The sequence below is a fragment of the Sinocyclocheilus anshuiensis genome, unplaced genomic scaffold (genome assembly GCF_001515605.1).
Source record: "Sinocyclocheilus anshuiensis isolate Anshui unplaced genomic scaffold, SAMN03320099.WGS_v1.1 scaffold912, whole genome shotgun sequence".
Classification (NCBI taxonomy): domain Eukaryota; kingdom Metazoa; phylum Chordata; class Actinopteri; order Cypriniformes; family Cyprinidae; genus Sinocyclocheilus; species Sinocyclocheilus anshuiensis.
In genome coordinates, this window is record NW_015549618.1 from 419,386 (window position 1) to 439,919 (window position 20,534).

Consider the following 20,534-nt stretch of genomic DNA (forward strand, 5'->3'; position numbering starts at 1 on the left):
GCGTCGGCATAGTAATAATTTCATTTCCTTATTGGGATTGCGGCATCGACGGAAAATAAATATATATTTTTTGTTTGCATATGTTCTATCCAGTAGTGCCATATATACAAAAAATTCTCAAGTATCATTATTAAGGGTTAAATTACATATAATTTGCTCAATATCAATCAAAACATACGAACAGTGAGTGCTACATCCTACCGATTAGAAATGGCTGAACCGACTATAATATCCGGCAGATGGCGGTGTGGTGCAGCTAATCGAGTTTAGAGCTTCATCGGTACCGTTAGGAAGAAAATGTCAGAATGAACGAACGCCTGAACGAATGTTATTTGTGTGCGCAAAAGAAGTTTACACTCCAACATCTATTATTAATTTAAAACTAAATTAGCACGGCTGTTTCTCCACATGCCAATGCCAACTTAGTCATTGTGATCAAATAGAATAGACTTACGTAAACAATAACTTACTTTAAAACAAAAGTAGTTAGGCCTATTGCTATTAATTTTGTAGTATAACACTAAATGCCGCATCAGTAACCCGTGATCAGTCAGATATGTTATGTTATTGTTTTCGCAGCGACACAGTAGCTGTCAGTGTATAAATGTTAACGCACTTCTTCCTGTTCTTCACTGTGCGTAAAAACGCGCAATAACGCGCTCATGACAGCCTGACCACGCCTGGAAAGTTTGGGGCGGAGAGTCACAGTAAACTAAGTTGAAGGATCAAGACATTTTTACATTTCTCAGATTTCTTGGGCTCTTCTGAAGTGAAAAAAAAAAAAAATGTCGGGAGTCGCCTCTACCCTGGCCAAGAAGAGAGCGCAGGCTGCAGGGTTTGGATCGAACGCCAATGCCACCAAATACCTCAACCAGGACTTTGAGGCGCTCAGGAGCCAGTGTCTCGGCGGAGGGACTCTGTTCTCAGACCCGAATTTCCCAGCCGCACCCGAATCCCTGGGCTTTAAAGAACTCGGACCCAGCTCGTACAAAACCAGAGGACTAGCCTGGAAAAGACCTGGGGTATGCTTTCAGTATCATAAGTTAAATATTAAGGGAATCATTCGCTCACTGGTAAAGATTAAACGGGAAATCATGCACTTTCTATTTTTTATTTAGCCTAAGTTGCGTTATGTCGTACCGTTATCCTTTTCTTTAGCTACAAACGAGAGAGTTCTCGTACATTTTTCTTTGCACAAGTCGCGTTCTTGCGTTCTGTTTGCTATTTCTAATTACTTCAATAGCTACATTCGTCAAACTGACTTCTTCTTGGCTGCGTCTCGCTTTTTAGGGTCGCGTCGTGAGCGTTGCGTTTCAGCGGCGTAGCAAAACAGTCCAACTTTAAAAAGTCTTCTCGTGACCAGTGTGGGACTATAGAGGTGCGTCCAAATGCTCATTTAGAGCCAAAAATTGTAAAGACTTTTTAAGCAATTTGCTAAAGGTGTTGTCTTATTTACACAACACACATATAAATCGGTATTTTGTCTATTTGTGACCGTGGACCTCAAAACGAGTCTTAAGGGTCTTTTTTTTTTTTTTTTTAAATCGAGATTTATACATCATCTAAAAGCTGAATAAATAAGTTTTACATTGAAGTGTGGTTTGTTAGGACAGGACAATACACTCTTAAAAATAAAGATTGCTTAAAAGGTTCTTCACACAGCGATGCCATAGAACAGGGGTGCCCAAACTCGGTCCTGGAGGGCCGATGTCCTGCACCTTCTTTCTTCTCTATCTTCTTTCACCACAAATAATCTTTTTTGAAACAGAAAGGTTCTTCAGATGTTACCAGGTTCTACTATAGCATCGTGAAGCACCTTTATTTTTTAGTGTAGCCTATTTGGCCGAGATACAACTATTTGAAAATCTGGAATCTTGAGGGGCAAAAAAAAATATAACCATGCTTCTTATGACTGGTTTTGTGGTCCAGGGTCAAATATAATGATCCGCCCGATAATGATCCGAATAACTCGACCAGCCTACTGTTGGTTACTGTAGCCGATTTCTGTTTATTCATTTTCACCAGGTGGTCAGATTAACAGCTGTTATTTTAATAAGTAAATATATTTTATGATTATCTTTGTATATAGACCCACATATGAATGTAAGCTCAATGTTTTAGTGTCTATATGCTTTCCTTTTCATATCTGATTACATTATTAGCCCGATTCTGCATTTCAAACAGGGTGTTGTTGGTGTCTTTTGCAGGAGCTGTGCTCAAAACCACAATTCATCGTCGGTGGAGCTACACGGACGGACATCTGTCAAGGAGCTCTGGGTAAAAGATTAAAAACATTCATCTACCTGCAAGAAACAAATGTTGAGATTCTTTGTTAATCCTCCTGGTTTGACTAAATGTGAAGAACCTGTTCATTATACAGACCGTGTCTCCAAGTCAACAACTCACTGAGTCACAGATCTCTTCACACTCTTATCTTAATTCTTTAAACACAGGATACCTGCAAGTCAGTACTGTGTGCTTAATGTTTTAACTACCTCAACCAGAAAATTAGCTTATACTGTGGCGCAATCAACACTGTAAATATGTTCTGTCAGGTAACCTCAAATGTGCATCATTGCATGATTCATTATAAAAGGTATCTAATTATTTACATCATTACTTTGAATGGAAAGTAAAAAAGATGCTACTTTTGCACTCGGACGCTCTCCTTAATCTTAAAAGCATGTTTACTTTAGCAGTGCTGTTTTGGGCTCTAAACCTGCAAGCCACCAATATAGTTTGTAAGCAACAATGACTAGGCTGGAACTACAAAAATGTGGGTTTTAAAGTGACATAAGTGCATTTACACCTGAATGTTAGATTTTTGGTGTAAATTGACTGAAACAAAACTGAATTCCACTGAATTGATTTGTTTCTTGAATGTATAATGGTGGTGTTAATTTACGTGTTACTTTACTCCCTAATTTGATTGCATAATGCACATTACTTATAACTGTGGTGAAGTCCATTATTAATTCTACGAAGCCTTAACAATTAATTAAGTTCATTGTGAACATTGTGAAAAAGCAAACACTCACACAATGTAATACCTAGAATAAGGGTGGATCAGTATTCGAAGTATGCTTTTAACCTAGTGCTCATTCCAGTGGTTATTGTTAACTCAAACTAAAGCTAGTAAAAAAGTGTTTTCTCAAACTGAAATAAGCTGAAATCTATCTATCTATCTATCTATCTATCTATCTATCTATCTATCTGTCTGTCTCTGTCTGTCTGTCTATCTATCTATCTATCTATCTATCTATCTATCTATCTATCTATCTATCTATCGAAACAGTTCGGAGGACTTGGAGCACCCAACTTCTATTTCTATTTTCTATCTCAACAGTTCATTTACATTCTAATAGCTTTACACCAGTAACTTTAGTAACTTTACCCTCCCCTTCTATACCTAATCTCACTTTCTTTTGCCTCGTTCCTTCCTGTTTGTTGTGTTTACCACTAACCGAGTGGCTGAGCCAAACACATAATACAAACCATCCAAACCTAGAAACTAGCCAGTGGGAATTTGCACACAACCTCTTTTGGTATTAAAGGCTGCAGTTCAAGAGAGAAGAACTTGGCTGTATTTCTCCCGTAAAGTCTTGCATTAGAAACATACGTGATACATGTGTCAGACTGCAGGAAAAGCAGCCTGCTGTCTTTTGAGGAGGGCAGATTCAAGTCTCTGCATTTTCTACATGTGTGTCTGCTGTCTCAGATTTGCAGCTCACCACTTGGCGTGACACGAAAACCACAATGGCGCTCATTGGCTGCTTGGTTCGATCATGAGTTTCATTTGTGTCCCTCAAAATGTGCCTGTTCTTGCTTGTCTGCAGGCATTTTGAATGTCAAGTTAAAAATGGTTGTCAGAGTTTCACTCTGCATTCCAAATGCAAGTATATGTAACTTAATTTCCATATTCATTAAAGATTTGAGTGAAAACAAGCCTGTATGTGGCTGTTTCAGTCGTAAACACAGTCACAGTCTCACTTCCTGTCTCGCCGTCTCTCAGGTGACTGCTGGCTGCTAGCGGCCATAGCCTCTCTGACCCTGAATGAAGACGTTCTGGCAAGAGTGGTGCCCGCTGGACAGGGCTTCGGTGACAATTACGCTGGAATCTTCCATTTCCAGGTATCTGCAAGTTACACTGTTAGAGTAAACGTATCACTTTGCATTATAGTGTTACAATATAATTCATTGGCATGCTAATGAAAAAGATGGACATTATTTTTTTTTTGCAGTGGTTTGTTGCTCAGTGCTTTTTATAAATGTATTAGTATTCAAAAATATATACCACTCCTTACATTGATGGTATTTACCATGGAAACTATATTCATATACCATTATGTTTACATGCTACTCCAAGGTATTTTAAAGAATACTACTGTAATATCATGGTATTACCATAGTGAATGCCCAGAAAACATGGTATTGCCATGGCAAACAAACATGGTAATGCTATAGTACATTTTTATAAATAAAAAGAATTGTAAAACCATAGTGTAGGTTAAAAAAAAAATCATGGTAATACACAGTTAATATCCCCCAAAAATCATGTTTCTATATAATAAAGCAATGTGGTAATGCAGTACATATGTAAGAAATATAGTGCTGTAGTACATGACCAAAACATGGTATTACCATATGTATTTATATTACCATTCAAAAGTTCAGTAAAAGAGAGTCACTAAGAAATTAAGCGATTTGAAGCTTTTGTTCAGCAAAGATGCATTAAATTGATCAAAAGCGACAGCAAAGACATTTATAATGTTACAAAAGATTTATATTTCAAATAATAGTCCTGAAAAAAGTATCATGGTTTCCAAAAAAAAAGATGAAGCCGCACAACTGCTTTCAACATTAATATTAATAAGACATTTTTCTTGAGCACTAAATCAGTATATTAGAGTGAAGGACTCTGAAGGATCATGTGACACTGAAGACTGGAGGAATGATGCTCAAAATTCAGCTTTGTATCACAAAAATAAAATACATTTTAAGATATATTCAAATAGAAAACAGTTATTTTAAACTGTAAAAATATTTCACAATATTACCGTTTTACTGTATTTTTGATCAAATAAATGCAGCCTTGGTGAGCAAAAGTTACTTCTTAAAAAAAAAACATTAAAACTTTTGAATGGTAGTGTGTATGGTAATACCATAGTACATGACCAAAAAACATAGTAATAGCATAGTATATGTCTAAAAACCATCATAATACATAGTTCATGTCCAACAGTATAAGTCCAAAAAGTACTTTTTGCTTTCTACTTTTAATGCAGAGTTTGACTCTTAAGATGTTTGTATATGGGAGTCTTTGCAGTTTCACACACTTTTTGAGATTGAACAGATAATGTGAGTCTGTACCCTTTACCTCCATTCTTTAGTTCTGGCAGTTTGGCGAGTGGGTGGATGTTGTCATTGATGACCGGCTGCCGGTGAAAGATGGCGAGCTGGTTTTTGTTCACTCCGCCGAGGGAAATGAGTTCTGGAGCGCCCTGCTGGAGAAGGCCTATGCCAAGTTAGTGTTTGTGTGTGCGGTTTCTTGTGTATTTTTTTGTGTACTCACAGTAGAACTGCCTCCACCAGAAGATCAACTTGCTTTCTAAGAATAAACAACAGGATAATCCTTTGTTTTCTTTAGGACTGAATTATTACGCACAATTTAAAAAAAAAAATTATAATTTTTTTAAATTGTCGTTTGGACAATTCTATGTCAATCAAAAGACTAGCACGAAAAACCCAACACGTTCTGTGTGGATCTGGTTGTTAGTGAACGTTGCATATAAGCACAGCAGGCTTTACCCACAGCAGGTGTATTCTTGGAATAAGGGTGTTTCATTTTGCGTAGTATGTTTTTAACCTAGTGCTTACCGTCTTGCTAGTGGCTTTTCACTCCCTTGCTATATATTTGTCTCTTACTTTTACTCTTTAGTGTTTATCATTGCCATCCGAACACATAATGTGGACCAGCTGTCGTTTGTTGTGTGTAAGAATGCGTTTACAGCCAGTGAGCTACTAATTTTGGAACCCTCATGAGAACTATGGGAATGGCCCCGCCCACAAGTGGTGATGTCATACATGAGTATTTATGATATGCAGTGCTGCAGTGATGACATGCTATTGTAGGCCAACCTGTCAACCATTAACCTGGTTCCTTTGACCAAAACCCAATCTGATTTTTACAATGGCTTTTGGATTACTGTGTGACCAAACTCTGTGACCCTGATTCTTTCATGTTTTGTTTATCATGATTATCTTCAAAAATTAGCACAACTTTTATACATTTTAAAGCCTAAATACAATCAGCAGAAGTAAAAAACTAAACTTAGGCTATAGGCTAAAAGAACTACACCAAGGTCACATGACTTCACCATCGCCAACATTAGGCTTCTGGCAACTCTTTCAATCGTTATTTAAAAACATTTTCCTGAAAGACTGAGTTATAATAGTTTGCAAGTGCGAGATTATAAACACAACGAGGCTGTAAAAGTTAACTGGTGACTAGATGAGTTTATCTGTTTGGTGTGATGACGTTTAATGTCCTTGAAGACCTCTGTAGTCCAATTTAACCACTTGTTAACAACCACGTAAAAGCTTTAAAAAAAATCATAAGGGGGTATTACTGATGTATTTTATGTGGTAGAATAAAACATGAGCATATGTTGAGCTTGTGTTCACCACAAACCTTAAAAACCCATTTTAAAAAACCCACTGACTTCAGGATGATGAAATCAAAAATGCTAAAATGCTAATTTTTTTCTGGGTTTTGGCCTACAACAAATATGTTACCCCTGCAGCACTCAATGCTGTGGATTATTTTTTGGCAATATATCAATTTTTACATAGTTTTCTCTTCATAGTTTTTCTTTTTCTGCACTTATATATTTTCTGTTCTTCATTCTATAGGTTTAAATCTACAGCACATTTACAACCAGTTATTTGTAGGGAATTAAATTTTAACCACTCAGTAAATATTTGACCATCACATAAAAGAGAAGGAAGTAATTTCATGATTCCCAAATGGAGTCCATCCTTTTCGTAGACATTCAAGCGTGCGAAACAACAATTAAGTCCATTTTAACCCTCATCCGTCCCTCCCGAACCTATAACAAAAGTGTCCCTCGCGGGTCTAAATGACCCGAAGGCCAAAAATGACACTAATTTTATTTTTGGTCCAGAAAGCTTATATTGGTCCATTTTTATAATTTTTTTCCTAATTTTTTTTTATGTAGGGTTTTTTTTTTTTTTTGGTGATTTTTATTTTATTCACATTCAATTCTGGATATTTTTATGAAAATGTGCATATTTTATACATTTTTTTCACCAAAAAAACAAAACAAAGAAAGACACAATTCCTGCATATTTATACTTTAGACATGATCATCCATCAGGAGGTCACTGAGTGTCTCTGATGCCATCTGGTGGGGAAAAATTACATAAAATTGCATTTTATGATTACAGCCACTAGAGGGGCCTATAGAACCCTATGGAGATTCTTAAATGAGCCAAACAAGTGAACTGTTTAAAACTACACCAATTTGAGGCTTCATTAAGCTTTCAGATATATCTCAAGGCTTTCATATATATATATATATATATATATCAAAACATTAAAAAAACTATATTTTGTATAAAAAAAAAAGAAATTTATACTGAATTTTAATCCAAACACGTGCATATTCATACAGTTTGTGAAGTGACATGACATGTGACATGTGGCCAAGTATGGTGACCCATACTTGGAATTAGTGCTCTGCATTTTAACCCATCCAAAGTGCGCACACACACACATCAGTGAACACACACACAACGTGAACACACACCCGGAGCAGTGGGCAGCCATTTTTGCTGCGGCACAGTTGGGGGTTCGGTGCCTTGCTCAAGGGCACCTCAGTCGTGGTATTGAAGGTGGGAGAGAGCGCTGTACATTCACTCCCCCCACCCACAATCCCTGCCGGTACGAGACTCCAACCCGCAACCTTTGGGTTACGAGTCCAACTCTCTAACCATTAGGCCACGACTTCCCCATGGAAAAATTAGCCTCAACACGTGTCCTGAGTCAGCAAACTGAGGTCAAGAGACTCATTTGGAGACCAAGACCCGTTGGGAAGGGCGAGAGAGCCATAAGGTACGCCCAACGTGGGGCTCGAACCCACGACCCTGAGATTAAGTTTCATAAATATGTAATAAATATATGATATAATATGATATAAACTCATTGGTCTCCACCCCATCACTCAAATTTAACTGTGTTAAGTCAAAATTTTTTTTCAAAATGATAGTCATTTCCCAGCAGAAACAGCATACATGCTATAATGTGTTTCAATGGGAGTGTGTGTGCCATGTGTGTGCTTGTGTGTGTGTGTGTGTGTGTGTGTGTGTGTGTGCCTGTGTGTGTGGGTATGTGAGTTTTTTGTGCATTGAGGACATTCTGCAGTCTCAGCCCTTTGTTTGGGTATGCATCTTTTCTGGATTGTGTCAGATTTTGTATAGTCCAAAAAATCTAATAAATGAAAAAAATGCTGTTTTTTTTTTTTTCGGACATTCCGTTCATTCCTATGGCCAAAATTCATGGTCAAAATGAATGTAATACTTGTGGGTGTAATACTTTTTTTATTACACCCACATAGAATCCTCGAATCGACTCAAATTTTTTTGTGTGTGCTCCATGCTCAAGTGTGAAAAAATGAAATAAAAAAATCCGCAGTTTTTTTGTAAATTCCATGCTTTTCCAGTGGCGGGTCAAAATGACCCGCGAGGGACACTTTTGATACTTTTTTTTTAGAACCCACTTAAACTGCTCGAATTCAAATGTAGCAAAGTCTCATACCATAAAGATCAACACTCGATTTTTTTTAAATCTTTTTTTGGGGGGTTTTGGGTCAAAATGACCCGAGGGACGGATGAGGGTGTATAGTATCAAAAATTAAATTTAATAGGATATACAGTAGTTTCACTTAATGAGACTGTTTAACAGTAGGTCTTAAATAGTTTCTCAAACTGAGCTCAAATACATGTAATGTACATGTTTTATGGTCTCTGGCAGGGTGAACGGCTGTTATGAAGCTCTGTCTGGGGGATCCACCAGTGAGGGTTTCGAGGATTTCACTGGAGGCATTGCTGAGAGCTACGATCTGCAGAAAGCACCATCCAACATGTTTCAGATCATCCAGAAAGCCCTGGAGGCTGGAGCTTTGCTAGGCTGCTCCATCGACGTGAGATTCCTCTGCCTGTATTTGAATTGATCTTGAATAGTATCTATGGAATAGTATATTGACCAATCAGCAATCACTTTTAGGTCATAAGCCCCGCCCATTTTCAGATATGCCTGTTTTATTTGTAATTCTGTGATGTAGATCACTAGTGCCGCTGATTCAGAAGCCGTCACCCGTCAGAAGCTGGTGAAAGGTCACGCTTACTCGCTCACGGGGGCGACCGAGGTTTGAATAGAGCTATTGGCAGGCCTTTGTTTTTAAATAATATAATACATTTTGTCATTAGAGTGCATTCTGCTTTGTCTCAGGTGAACTATCGTGGCCGCAAGGAGAAACTGGTTCGTATGCGTAACCCTTGGGGGCAGGTGGAGTGGACCGGAGCCTGGAGTGATGGGTACGGTTTCATTACCGCCAGCACCAGAGCTACTATAAAAGTTCATGATTGTAACTAAAATAGCAAAAAATTATTCAGAAATGATGAGGTCGCAATCGCACAATGTTAATCTTGTGTGATTAAAATGGTTGTTGATTTTGTTAATCACAAGGACATAACATAAAATGTGTATCATGACAATAATTAAATTATTTTTATTGAAACTGTTGGGTTGAAAAGTGGGTCTCATTCACTAACCATGAGTATTCAAGAATTTGTGCATGAAATCTACTTACAAACATCTTCACAAACAAAACATGATTCACCAGTAACGTTCATACTGAAATTTACTCCAAATTTACAAAAACATGTAGGAACACCCAAAACCACATGCATGCAAAAATCACATACTCAAATAAATAATCCGCACACTTATTAATGAATGAAACCCAATGTTTACTCAATGTTTTTGCATGTATTTTTGAAAAATATTGATACATATTAAAATCAATAGAAAAATAGTTGAATTTGGAAATGAATCATTAATAACAGAGCAGAGGCTATTCACATATCCAAGTCTTAAAGGTACAGTACAACTAAAAGTTTAATTATTAGGATTTATTAATCAAAAAGTTATGTGATTCAGTATGATGTTTTTTATGTGTTTTGTAGTATGTGTCTGTATGTGTATTTGTTTTTCGCTGGTGTGGTCAAAGACAAATTTCAACCATGGTTGACAATAAAGATGTATTGTATTGTATTGTATTGTAATTTTAAGGGTCAACGAGAGGGTCTAAAGTGCTCATGACTATTTGGGATGCAAGAAATCCTGACTCCTGACAAAATGATAAGATATGGCCTCTGTGAATTATGTTGAATTCATAGTTTTAATGGCTATCTATGGAAATAATTTGGAAACGGTAGCATCACCGATTGTTTATTTTTTCTTTCATTTAGTTCATCCGAATGGAACAGTATTTCTTCAGAGCGGCCGAACGCCAGCGCTGAGGATGGAGAATTCTGGTGCGTTTACGAACTTCTTTATGGATCTAGATTTAGTGCAATCTACACGCTAGGATTTTAAATTCCTATTCTCCACTCATTATATATTATGTACGTTTTCTCTCTGTGTTCAGGATGTCATTCTCAGATTTCCTTAGCCATTACTCTCGTATAGAGATCTGCACTCTGACCCCGGACGCCATCACCAGCGATTCAGTTAAACACTGGGCCGTGACCAACCACGACGGCACATGGAGGAGAGGCTCTACCGCTGGGGGCTGCAGAAACAATGCTTGTGAGCACAAAATCCACAAATACACCATCAGGCACCGGGGATCAGATTCATTTTTGTGAATCGCTTCATTTCTGTACAAAAATTGATTCACAAAACTTCGGTTGGTTTGGTTTGTTTCACGAGTTCGTGTGCCCATATAATCTTAGCATTAGTGATAAACAGATTTGGCTTGATGTCTGCAATAGAGGGCTCAGAGAGACTATTCTACTCAAGCTCCGATAGCCCCCTATAGACAGAAAGATAAATAAGTAAATATGCATAAAAGGCGGAGATGGGGAGGAGGAGGGATGCCGAAAGAACTAACAACGGAAGTGATAAGAGGCTGTCTTTTATACTTGGGTATTAATTGGAAGATTAGATGGGCGTACTCCTCCCGACATTACGTTAATAACTTCACTTAATAATATTACTGAGGACTGCATCCATTCATTAAGTTTCAAGAAATTTTTCGGTAAATGTGTTTCCAGTGATCTGCCTCAATTGAGTGCATACGTTTTTATGCATATATTAAGATTTTATCTGTATCTTAGTGTTACAAAGTTTGTTTATGCGCATGTCTTCTTATCGGATATAAAAATGATCTGCCATACTTGAGTGCATATGTATCCGTATCTTAGCACTTATTACGTTTGGTTTGCTTAATAATATTGCTGATGGCTGCATCCATTTGTGGAGTTTGTTGTTGCGCATGTCTTCTTAGCGAATAGAAAAATGATCCACCTCAATTGCATATTTTTTAATTTTTAATTTTAAAATTGTATCCACATTTTAGTGTTACAAAGTTCGGTTAGTTGGTTTGTTTAATAATATTGCTGGCGGCAACATCCATTCATTGAGATTTTGTTGCGCATCGAAAAATGTAATCGGTAAAAGTGTTTCCAGTGTAGTTTATGCACATGTCTTCTTATCAGATAGAAGAATTATCTTTTTCGATTGAGTGCATATGTTTTAGTTATGTGTATTTCAAGATTTTATCTGCATCTTAGTATTACAAAGTTTGTTTGGTTTGGTTTGTTTAATAATGGCTGCATCCATTCATTAAGTTACTTATTTGGTAAATGTGTTGTAATTTATAAAGTAAATGTGTTTCCATTCTAGTTATGCATATTTTATTTTACCCACATCTTGGTGTTACAAAGTTTGGTTGGTTTAGTTTGGTTAATAATATTGCTGACGGCTATGTCTATTCACGAGCTATGTTTCCATGCACCTGTTTTTATGTGCATTTTGGGCTATCACATATAAAAACGCTGAATGGAAATGCCAAGATGTGCATGAATTCTAAAAATAAACATAAATAAATTATGCTCTCAAATGAGTCGGATAAATGTTTTATCTGATAAGAAAATATGTGCAAAAACTACACATTTACAGAATAAATACATCAAAAAAGTCATGTGACTTTGCGCAATGGGACGGCATAACTGGACTAACCAGTGGACCAAAAATGCTATTTTGGTCATTCTGAAATGCCTGAAAAGTCTGTTGTCAAAGTGGTTCGGTATAATTACCTCCTAGAACTGAAAAAACAACAGTGGCTTATCCTGCTGCAGCAAATTACCTTTTTTTGATATTTGACACCAGTTGATCAGGAAGTGACGATTTTGTTCTGTTCATCACGCTGGATGGAAATGGTGATTTATTCGCAAATATTTTATGCAATATTACAATTTTGCGCATAAATTAAACTCGCAACTTCGAGTGAAACATAGCTATTGAGATTTTTGTTGTGCATTTTGTAATTTATTCAATAAATGTGTTTCAAGTGTAGTTTTGCGTATTTTATGTCATACGCATCTTGGTCTTATGAAGTTTGGTTGGTTTGGTTTGTTTAATAATCTTGCTGACGACGTCCATTCATTGCTCCTCAGACACATTCTGGATGAATCCTCAATTTGTGATTAAGCTGAATGATGAAGATGACGATCCAGATGATAATGAGGTGGGCTGCAGTTTCGTGGTGGGTTTGATCCAGAAGAACCGGCGCCGTCTGAGGAAAGCGGGAGAGGACATGCACACTATTGGCTTTGCTATTTATGAGGTGAGTAAAGACACAAGGAGCATCTAAACATTTTGATTCTCATGTATGGCGAGGACATGAACATAATTACTTCAGTAGATCCCCCAGATTACATTTGTATAACATCAGATCAACCTTTTGTTTTTGTTTGCTTCCACAGGTACCTCCACAGGTAAGAGTAACACTACAAAGAAGGGCGGGGTGTTTCTCATGACCAGTCATACCATTAATCACAGTACTTCTGGCTCCCTGATTGGCCTTTGTCTTTGTCAGTTTCACGGTCAGCGCGACGTGCACCTCGATAAGAACTTCTTCCTGACACATGCGCAGAAAGCTCGCTCTGAGACGTTCATTAACCTGAGAGAGGTCTGCACACGCTTCAAGCTGCCTCCTGGAGAGTACCTCGTCGTGCCGTCCACCTTCGAACCCAATAAGGACGGAGACTTTTGCCTGCGCGTCTTTTCCGAAAAACAGACCGAAACACTGTAATGTATCTCACCTGTGTGAGGTTTCTCTATTATATGCCAATGCGACTGTATATCTTTTTATTTTGAATACTTGGTTCTGAATTTGATTGGATAATCTTATGCCTATTCCCAGACCATGTGATGACCCTGTGGATGCTGAACTACCTGATGTAAGCAACTCTCAAGATCGCAAGGCTCTTAAAAGTCAACAGCGTTACACTAGCTATGTTTCCATCCAAAGCTGCAAATTCAACTTATGCAGAAAATTGGAATATCACAAAAAATGTGCGAATAAAGCACTGTTTCCATCCCATGTGTTGAAGAGAACAAAATGAGCACTTTCTGTGAAATTGGTGCAAAGTATCAATAATAAAATTTCAAATCTAATCTGTTGAGGCAAAGTCACATGACTTTTTTTGTTTTCTTTTTTTTGTATGGTCCGTTTATGTGCAAATAGAATCGGATAGAAAAATTATCCTCCTCTACTGAGTCTATACATATCTCATGGGAATTTTAAGATTTTAACCGCATCTTGGTGTTTCCATAAAGCATTTTTAAATGCAATATCTCAAACTTTGCATAAATGGATGAAAACATAGCTACGGACTGTTAATATTTTCCTCTGCTACAAATGGTTGATTAATGCTGAAGATAATTCCTTAATGAATTAAATGATAGTTTTTAATTTAATAATAATGTTAAGAATAAATGCAATAATAAATATAATGATAATAATGACAACAAATTAATACATAAAAATGAATTAATAAATACAATTACTACCACTACTACTAATAATACATTAATAAATAATAATAACAATACTACTACGATTACTACTACTACTACTAATTATTATTATTATTATTATTATTATTACATTTTTGGTGGTAATCAAGATATTGCCAAAAGGTCTTATTGAAACTGAAACATTTTTTTAAACTGTGCTTCCTCTTGTTTCCAGGAGACTGTCTCAGACAGTGAAGTTGATTCTGGATTCAGAGGCATGTTTGTAAAACTCGCTGGAGCTGTAAGTAGAGACGACTTGTTATGCAGTAAACATTTACATTTTGTTTTTGAAAAGCAGAGCAACCAAACCATACTTCTCTCTATAGGACATGGAAATCTCAGCCACAGAGCTCACGACTATCTTAAACAAAATCATTGCGAAACGTAAGGGCTCTTGCATCCTCTATTTTATGCTTGAGATCTAATGAAGAGTCTGAGTCTGAGGAGCTGCTTTATGTGTTGTTTTGTAGGAACTGACATAAAGACGGACGGCTTCAGTTTGGAGACGTGTCGTATCATAGTGAACCTCATGGATGTATCCTCTCAGCTGCAGTTGCTTACTTTTTGTTGTTTGTGTATGTGCTTGAGTCAGGAATTACAAGAATTTTTTGTTGTTGAATTGTAAATTTCGCTTAACTGTATCTCAGGACAGTGGGAATGGAAAACTGGGTTTGGGAGAGTTCGCTACTCTGTGGAAGAAAATTCAGCGATACCTTGTAAGAGAGCCACCAGAAGCCTTTAACACAATTATCCATTTAAAAGAATGTCTAAATGTCATGACATGTTGCTCTATTTTATAATAACCCCAGGGAATTTACAAGAAGAATGACATGGATGATTCAGGAACCATAAGCACTCCAGAGCTGCGTTTGGCGCTGAAAGAAGCCGGTGAGTCTCAGATACTCTCACAGAAATCATTTTGGTGGCATATTTTAATACTCACTGCTTATGTTCTCTTTCCTCTTCTAGGTTTCACTCTTAATAACACTATATTTCAGCTACTGGTAGCACGTTACGCCGAGACAGACATGACTCTTGACTTTGATAACTATGTGGCCTGCCTCATGCGTCTGGAGATGATGTTCCGTAAGTCCCTTCGGTGTTTGGTTATTAAATATTTTGGCTAATTTAGCAGGTTTGACCCTAAAATCATCATAGAAAATGCCTGCAGATTGTGTCCAGGCCTGTTTATAATGGGCCCTTGTGTAGGGTCAGCGCCCCCTGTAGTTCTGGAGCATCTTTAGTGAACCTACCTCTCATTTTCAGGGGTATTCAAAAAGCTGGATCCTCACCAAAGTGGCTTCATTGAGCTGGACTTTCAGCAGGTTTGTCATGCTATAACATTTTTGAAAATTATATAATTGAAATATAAATTACATTTTGAAAATAGATAGATAGATAGATAGATAGATAGATAGATAGATAGATTTTTAAACACATTTTATTTGTCTTTTTTAGTGGCTGAACTTCACTATGATTTAGACGACTCATCGCCAGACCACACCACTCATGAGTGAATTATTAAGATTACATGTGTTACATTTTTTGTATTTACTTTTATTTTTTAAATTGTCTATTGCACTTTCGACCAGTCTTGCTTCCAAAGTGTTGCATGATTTTATTGCGTTTGACATTGGCACACTATTTTTGTTTACAAATGCAAACATCCTTGAACTAGGAGAATCTTAACCACTTACTGTATATTAAAAAAGTGTGTGTGTGCATTATTATGAATGTTTTCTCTCCAAAGAACATTATTAAACACGTTTGAAACAGTACGAACTTGTGTTTTTGTACATGACTGGATTTAGTAAAGCGGCATTTCCGGTCCCTTTAAGAAATCTTGCTCAGAGGCAGTTTATTTCAAGAGGGTCTAGCTGCAGCCTTGCACTTGCACTCTCAGACGTGCATTCTCAGACTTGCACTCTCAGACACTAATCCCATACAGCAAAACGCTTAATGTGGCATAATAACGGATTATGATAAAGACAATACAGTAGCCTATATGTCTTGTTGTTGACTCAAAGTACATACAGAACAGCAAATATGAACGTGCATTTTGAAATGCATTAAGTGATTTTAAAAGGATCATTGCATTCATATTCTGCTGTTCTGTGGCCACGGATTTGCGGGTCTTGTCTTTTTCTTGCAGGACCCTGTATGTTATAGTACTAATTTAGTTTTTAACTTTAATCACCACAGCTTCTTGTCTCCACTGGCAACACGCACGATTTGTATGGATTGCAAGTGACGTCGCAGGTAGCGGAGAGTGCAAGTGGCGATTGCAAGTGACATTGTAATTTAGTTTATTTTTTCTTGTCTTCACCACCTGGCTACTGTTGTAAAATGTTGAGAGATTCAAACAAAAAGTAATAAAAAATAGAACAAAATAAAAAATAAAGCTTGCAAGTGACGTCGCTAGCGGAAGCGCAAGTGTCTGAGAGTGCAAGCCTGAGAATGCAAGTGCGAGGCTGCAGCCAGACCCTTCTCGTTTGTTTGACTCCTCACCTGTCAATCATTTGTTAGCTCCTCCCTCGTGGGCGTGGCCGTGCACTGCGGTACCCTGCTTATTGTGTCTCATCTGCACAGGATCCGTTCATCATTCTCTCTTTTCCGCTGTTTTAAAAAGCACCAGCTGGGCTGATAACCATAGTGACAACTTAAACGCTGGTAAGTTTAGCTTCACTTTTCCGTGTTAACTATCCGTCCGTTATGTGACAAAGTGGGACACCTTCGCCCTATATTTCCAGCAACTGACGAAACATTTTTTTAAATTTATTTTAAATAGCTTATTTCGTACAATTCTAACGGTGCTTGTGAATCTGTCATATTAATTTATAAGCAAAGCGACAACATTATACACACAATGCGCATCAATTATTCATGCATTTAGGGCGTGCATCATACTTGCATTACATATGTGTGTATGTGCGTGTATATAATACATTCAACAATATTACATTACTAGGTTTGTCTAGGTTGTGGTCATTTGAACAAAAATCAACTCGGACTAAATTAAATATTACAGTAATAGCACTATATAAAGCCGCATGAGTGAATATGTGCAGCTGTTTTTGAGGGTGTGTTTATTCATCATCTAAAACAAACACTAGAGTGCTGATGCTCAGTCTGGCCTATTGATTCACATCACAAGTCAGCTGACATTTAGTATCAGAGGGCAATATTGTGTTTACATACCACATTATCTACCCAATTGCAACTCAGAGAAATCCAGTTAAAACTGGTTAAAAGTTCATTATTTAGGTAAAAACCGTATTTGGAGAATATCCACTGTACTTTTTATACTATATATAAATGTGATTGACAGTTACGTCCACATTTACACACATGATGCAGACAACAAAAAAGTACAACATGGTAATATTTTTCTTCTTCTTCTTTTTTGGAGATATACCATGGTATAATAATAGTTTGAAGTACTTTGGACCGTCATGTAAATATGATGAATACACTATGGAGTACCATGGTATTGCCATCTGTTAGCATCATTGTACCATATTTACATGCATATTGCAACAGAAACATGAATGTTAGCAAATTAGCAATGAGCTGATTTCTCCTACTGTTCAATATATTTCTAATTGACCTTTTTCTCCTCAAGCTCGCGGCCCACACAAGGAACCTAAGGTATATTCACTCTCTTGTCTTTCTGTAGTTGCAGTTCCAGAAAGAAACGATAATGAACTAAATGTCCAATGCTAGCATAGTTATCTTAGCTGGGTCTATGTGGTTTTCTTTAGCTACCACTTAGAGAACTGCCCTCCATGGACATTATCCCTGAAATCATGGCTCATGTAAGAAATTAGTGTCTGGCAATGTTTTTTTCTTTTCTGCAGAGATGATGGGTAACCATATTACAAGACAACATGGAATTAGCCAGTCATTAGTAAACCTCTCTCCAACCTCATTAGGGCGCTAATCGAGTGTCTGTTGTAGAGGGCATTTCTCTCAGCTAGCTGGACTAAAAACTGCATGAATGCTACTGCACTAATAATGGCAACGTGGCTGACCATAAGCAAGCATCATAAGCCTTTTAGCAGCAGCACTTTGCGCTAAATGCTCAGAGACATTGAACGCACGCTGTCGAATGATGGTGCTATTTCTGTGCTAGCTTCTAGTAACCAGTCTCCATCTGCCATGTGCACACACTTTGAGTCTTTTGATTAGGTTTGGTGCAGCGGTTAAAGTTTGTAATAAGAAGGTTGCAGGTTCGATTCCCACAAGAAACCCAGGAGCTATAATCGTTTGAAGGGATAGTTCTGTAATATTTTACTCTTTCTCATGTTGTTTCAAACCTGAATGACTTTTTTTTTTCTATGGAACGCAAACCAAGAAGTGTCCACTCTTTTCCATGTTACAAAAAGTGAATGGGATATGGGTTTGGAAAAATATGGGATTTACTTTGGATTAAAGCATGTGTTTAAATGACTACTTCCTCATTTTGGTGCACTACAGTATGTATTCAGTTGGAGGAATGTCGTCGCGTATTTACAAGGAACGCCTGCAGGCAGAAGGGATGGGGACCAATGACAATGCGGTCAAGTTCCTGAACCAGGACTGCGAGGAGCTGAAGAGAGAGTGTCTGGAGAGCGGGAGGCTGTTTGAGGACCCCTGCTTCCCAGCTGTGCCTCAGTCACTGGGCTTCAAGGAGCTCGCGCCACACTCCTCCAAAACACACGGTGTGCAGTGGATAAGGCCCACTGTGAGTGTCGCAGAGCACGGCCTATACAAACGGCACACTAGCTACTGCATACAACTGCATAGTCAGTATTTTTGGCACATTTGAACACTTATTGATTGGGAGGGAGTGGGAGGACAACGATTGAGAAATTACGCAAGTTAGACTCGATCTCTCATTTCCCACATTAGAACTAAGACACAACAATGGGTTCTAACTACTAAGACAAATCTCATGTTTTTATTTTTAGCACAACTTGACACCTTAATTGATTGGGAAGGAAAAGAGAGTACAGGAAATGAAATGGGAGGAATGAGATTGAGAAACTACATGAGCTAGACTCGAACTCTCATTTCCCATATGAGAACCAAGGTGTAACTTCTGGTGTTAATTACTGAGACAAGGTTCTTGCTTTCCTTTTTGACATTTTTTTCAGTTGCATTGATTGTTAGAGTAGAGAAAGGCTAGGAAATGAAGTTGGAGGATCAAGATCGAGAAATTACATGAGCTAGACGCTCATTTCTCACATGCAAACCAAGGCAAAACTACTAAGCCATGGCTCCAACAGTGTAGGTATCACGCAAGTTAGAGTTAGGGTTAGTTTAGCTCTTAAAGAGTTAAATTAGGACTACTTTCTAATTGAATGACAAAAATGAAATATATCCATCCTTCTTTAAAAAATCTATTTTAGCAAAGTTTTGTTTATATATGCTGAAACATTTCATTCATTATTTAAATTGTATAATTTAATTTTATTGGACTGTGTATCCTTCTCAAAGCTCAAACAATATTTTCATAGCTTAATTGGCAGTATCTAACCATTACAATATACCTGTATGTACTTAGACTACTTTGCATTTGACAGAGAAAGAAACTGAATGAAAATGTCATCTCACAGATGTATGATATGTATGTTTAAAGATACAGTTGATGTGAAATCATGAAAGAAGTGTGTTGTTTTAGGTTGACAGGGACAGTAGCACGCTTTGGTTGAGGTGCTGCTCTTATGTGTTGTATTTGCTTGCGTAATGTTCGCAGGAGCTGTCAAACAACCCTGAGTTCATAGTGGGCGGAGCCACACGTACAGATATTTGCCAGGGGGCCCTAGGTGAGTATGTATTGTATTAGCCTGGGTGTGTATGTTTGTGCATGCTTGCACACGTTAGCCCACTGAATGTCAGGAGCTTTATTTGTGCTTCAGTGCAGTTTGGTTGATCCGGCAGCTTAAATCCAAGCAAAACAGAGTGTGTCTGTGAACTTCACACATACTGCTGTCAAACGTTGCCACACAAATGTAGAAACCTTAGACTTTCTTTTGAACGTGCCAGTTATGATACACACAGCATATAGACATACACACTGAGGTATTAGCATGGATGTCAACATAATGTAATCAATATAGATAGTCAGACAGATGGATAGATTTACAGATAGAAATAGATAGTCAGAAAGATGGATGGATGGATGGATGGATGGACTGATAGACAGATGATTGGATAGATATATAGTTAGAGGTTAGGGATGTAACGATTAACCATGAGCCGGTTGAAAATCGATTAAAATACGTGACCATTCAAATCGGTTGAGATGCTAAACAAATCGTGATTCATTTAGGGGTAGGAGTTTATATGAATGCATGTCTGAGAGGAACTTACTGTCTTTAGAAAA

The 20,534-nt window shown here is 37.5% G+C and overlaps 2 protein-coding genes across 4 annotated transcripts in view; both read left to right on the forward strand.

Annotated features, from left to right (window-relative positions):
* The first annotated feature begins 658 nt into the window (after nt 1-658).
* LOC107659328 (calpain-2 catalytic subunit-like) lies at nt 659-15,945 on the forward strand. Its single transcript, XM_016448232.1, has 21 exons — nt 659-1,022; nt 2,208-2,277; nt 4,013-4,131; nt 5,391-5,524; nt 9,053-9,221; nt 9,363-9,446; nt 9,530-9,615; nt 10,552-10,617; nt 10,731-10,891; nt 12,763-12,932; nt 13,072-13,083; nt 13,185-13,396; nt 13,512-13,548; nt 14,343-14,408; nt 14,494-14,551; nt 14,638-14,702; nt 14,815-14,883; nt 14,977-15,055; nt 15,137-15,253; nt 15,434-15,492; nt 15,626-15,945. The coding sequence occupies exons 1-21, from the start codon at nt 786-788 to the stop codon at nt 15,647-15,649; spliced, it is 2,094 nt and encodes a 697-aa protein (XP_016303718.1). The 5' UTR covers nt 659-785; the 3' UTR covers nt 15,650-15,945.
* Nucleotides 15,946-16,704: 759 nt separating this feature from the next.
* Nucleotides 16,705-20,534, forward strand: part of LOC107659327 (calpain-1 catalytic subunit-like) — a 17,075-nt gene continuing 13,245 nt past the window's right edge. For 2 of the 3 annotated variants that reach the window (XM_016448229.1, XM_016448231.1), the window contains exons 1-4: nt 16,705-16,837; nt 17,790-17,815; nt 18,644-18,890; nt 19,905-19,974. In XM_016448229.1, the coding sequence (XP_016303715.1) occupies nt 18,645-18,890; nt 19,905-19,974 (316 nt within the window). In that variant the 5' untranslated portion in view covers nt 16,705-16,837; nt 17,790-17,815; nt 18,644. The remainder of the gene's footprint in view (nt 16,838-17,789; nt 17,816-18,643; nt 18,891-19,904; nt 19,975-20,534) is intronic. The other variant, XM_016448230.1, reaches the window with a different exon arrangement.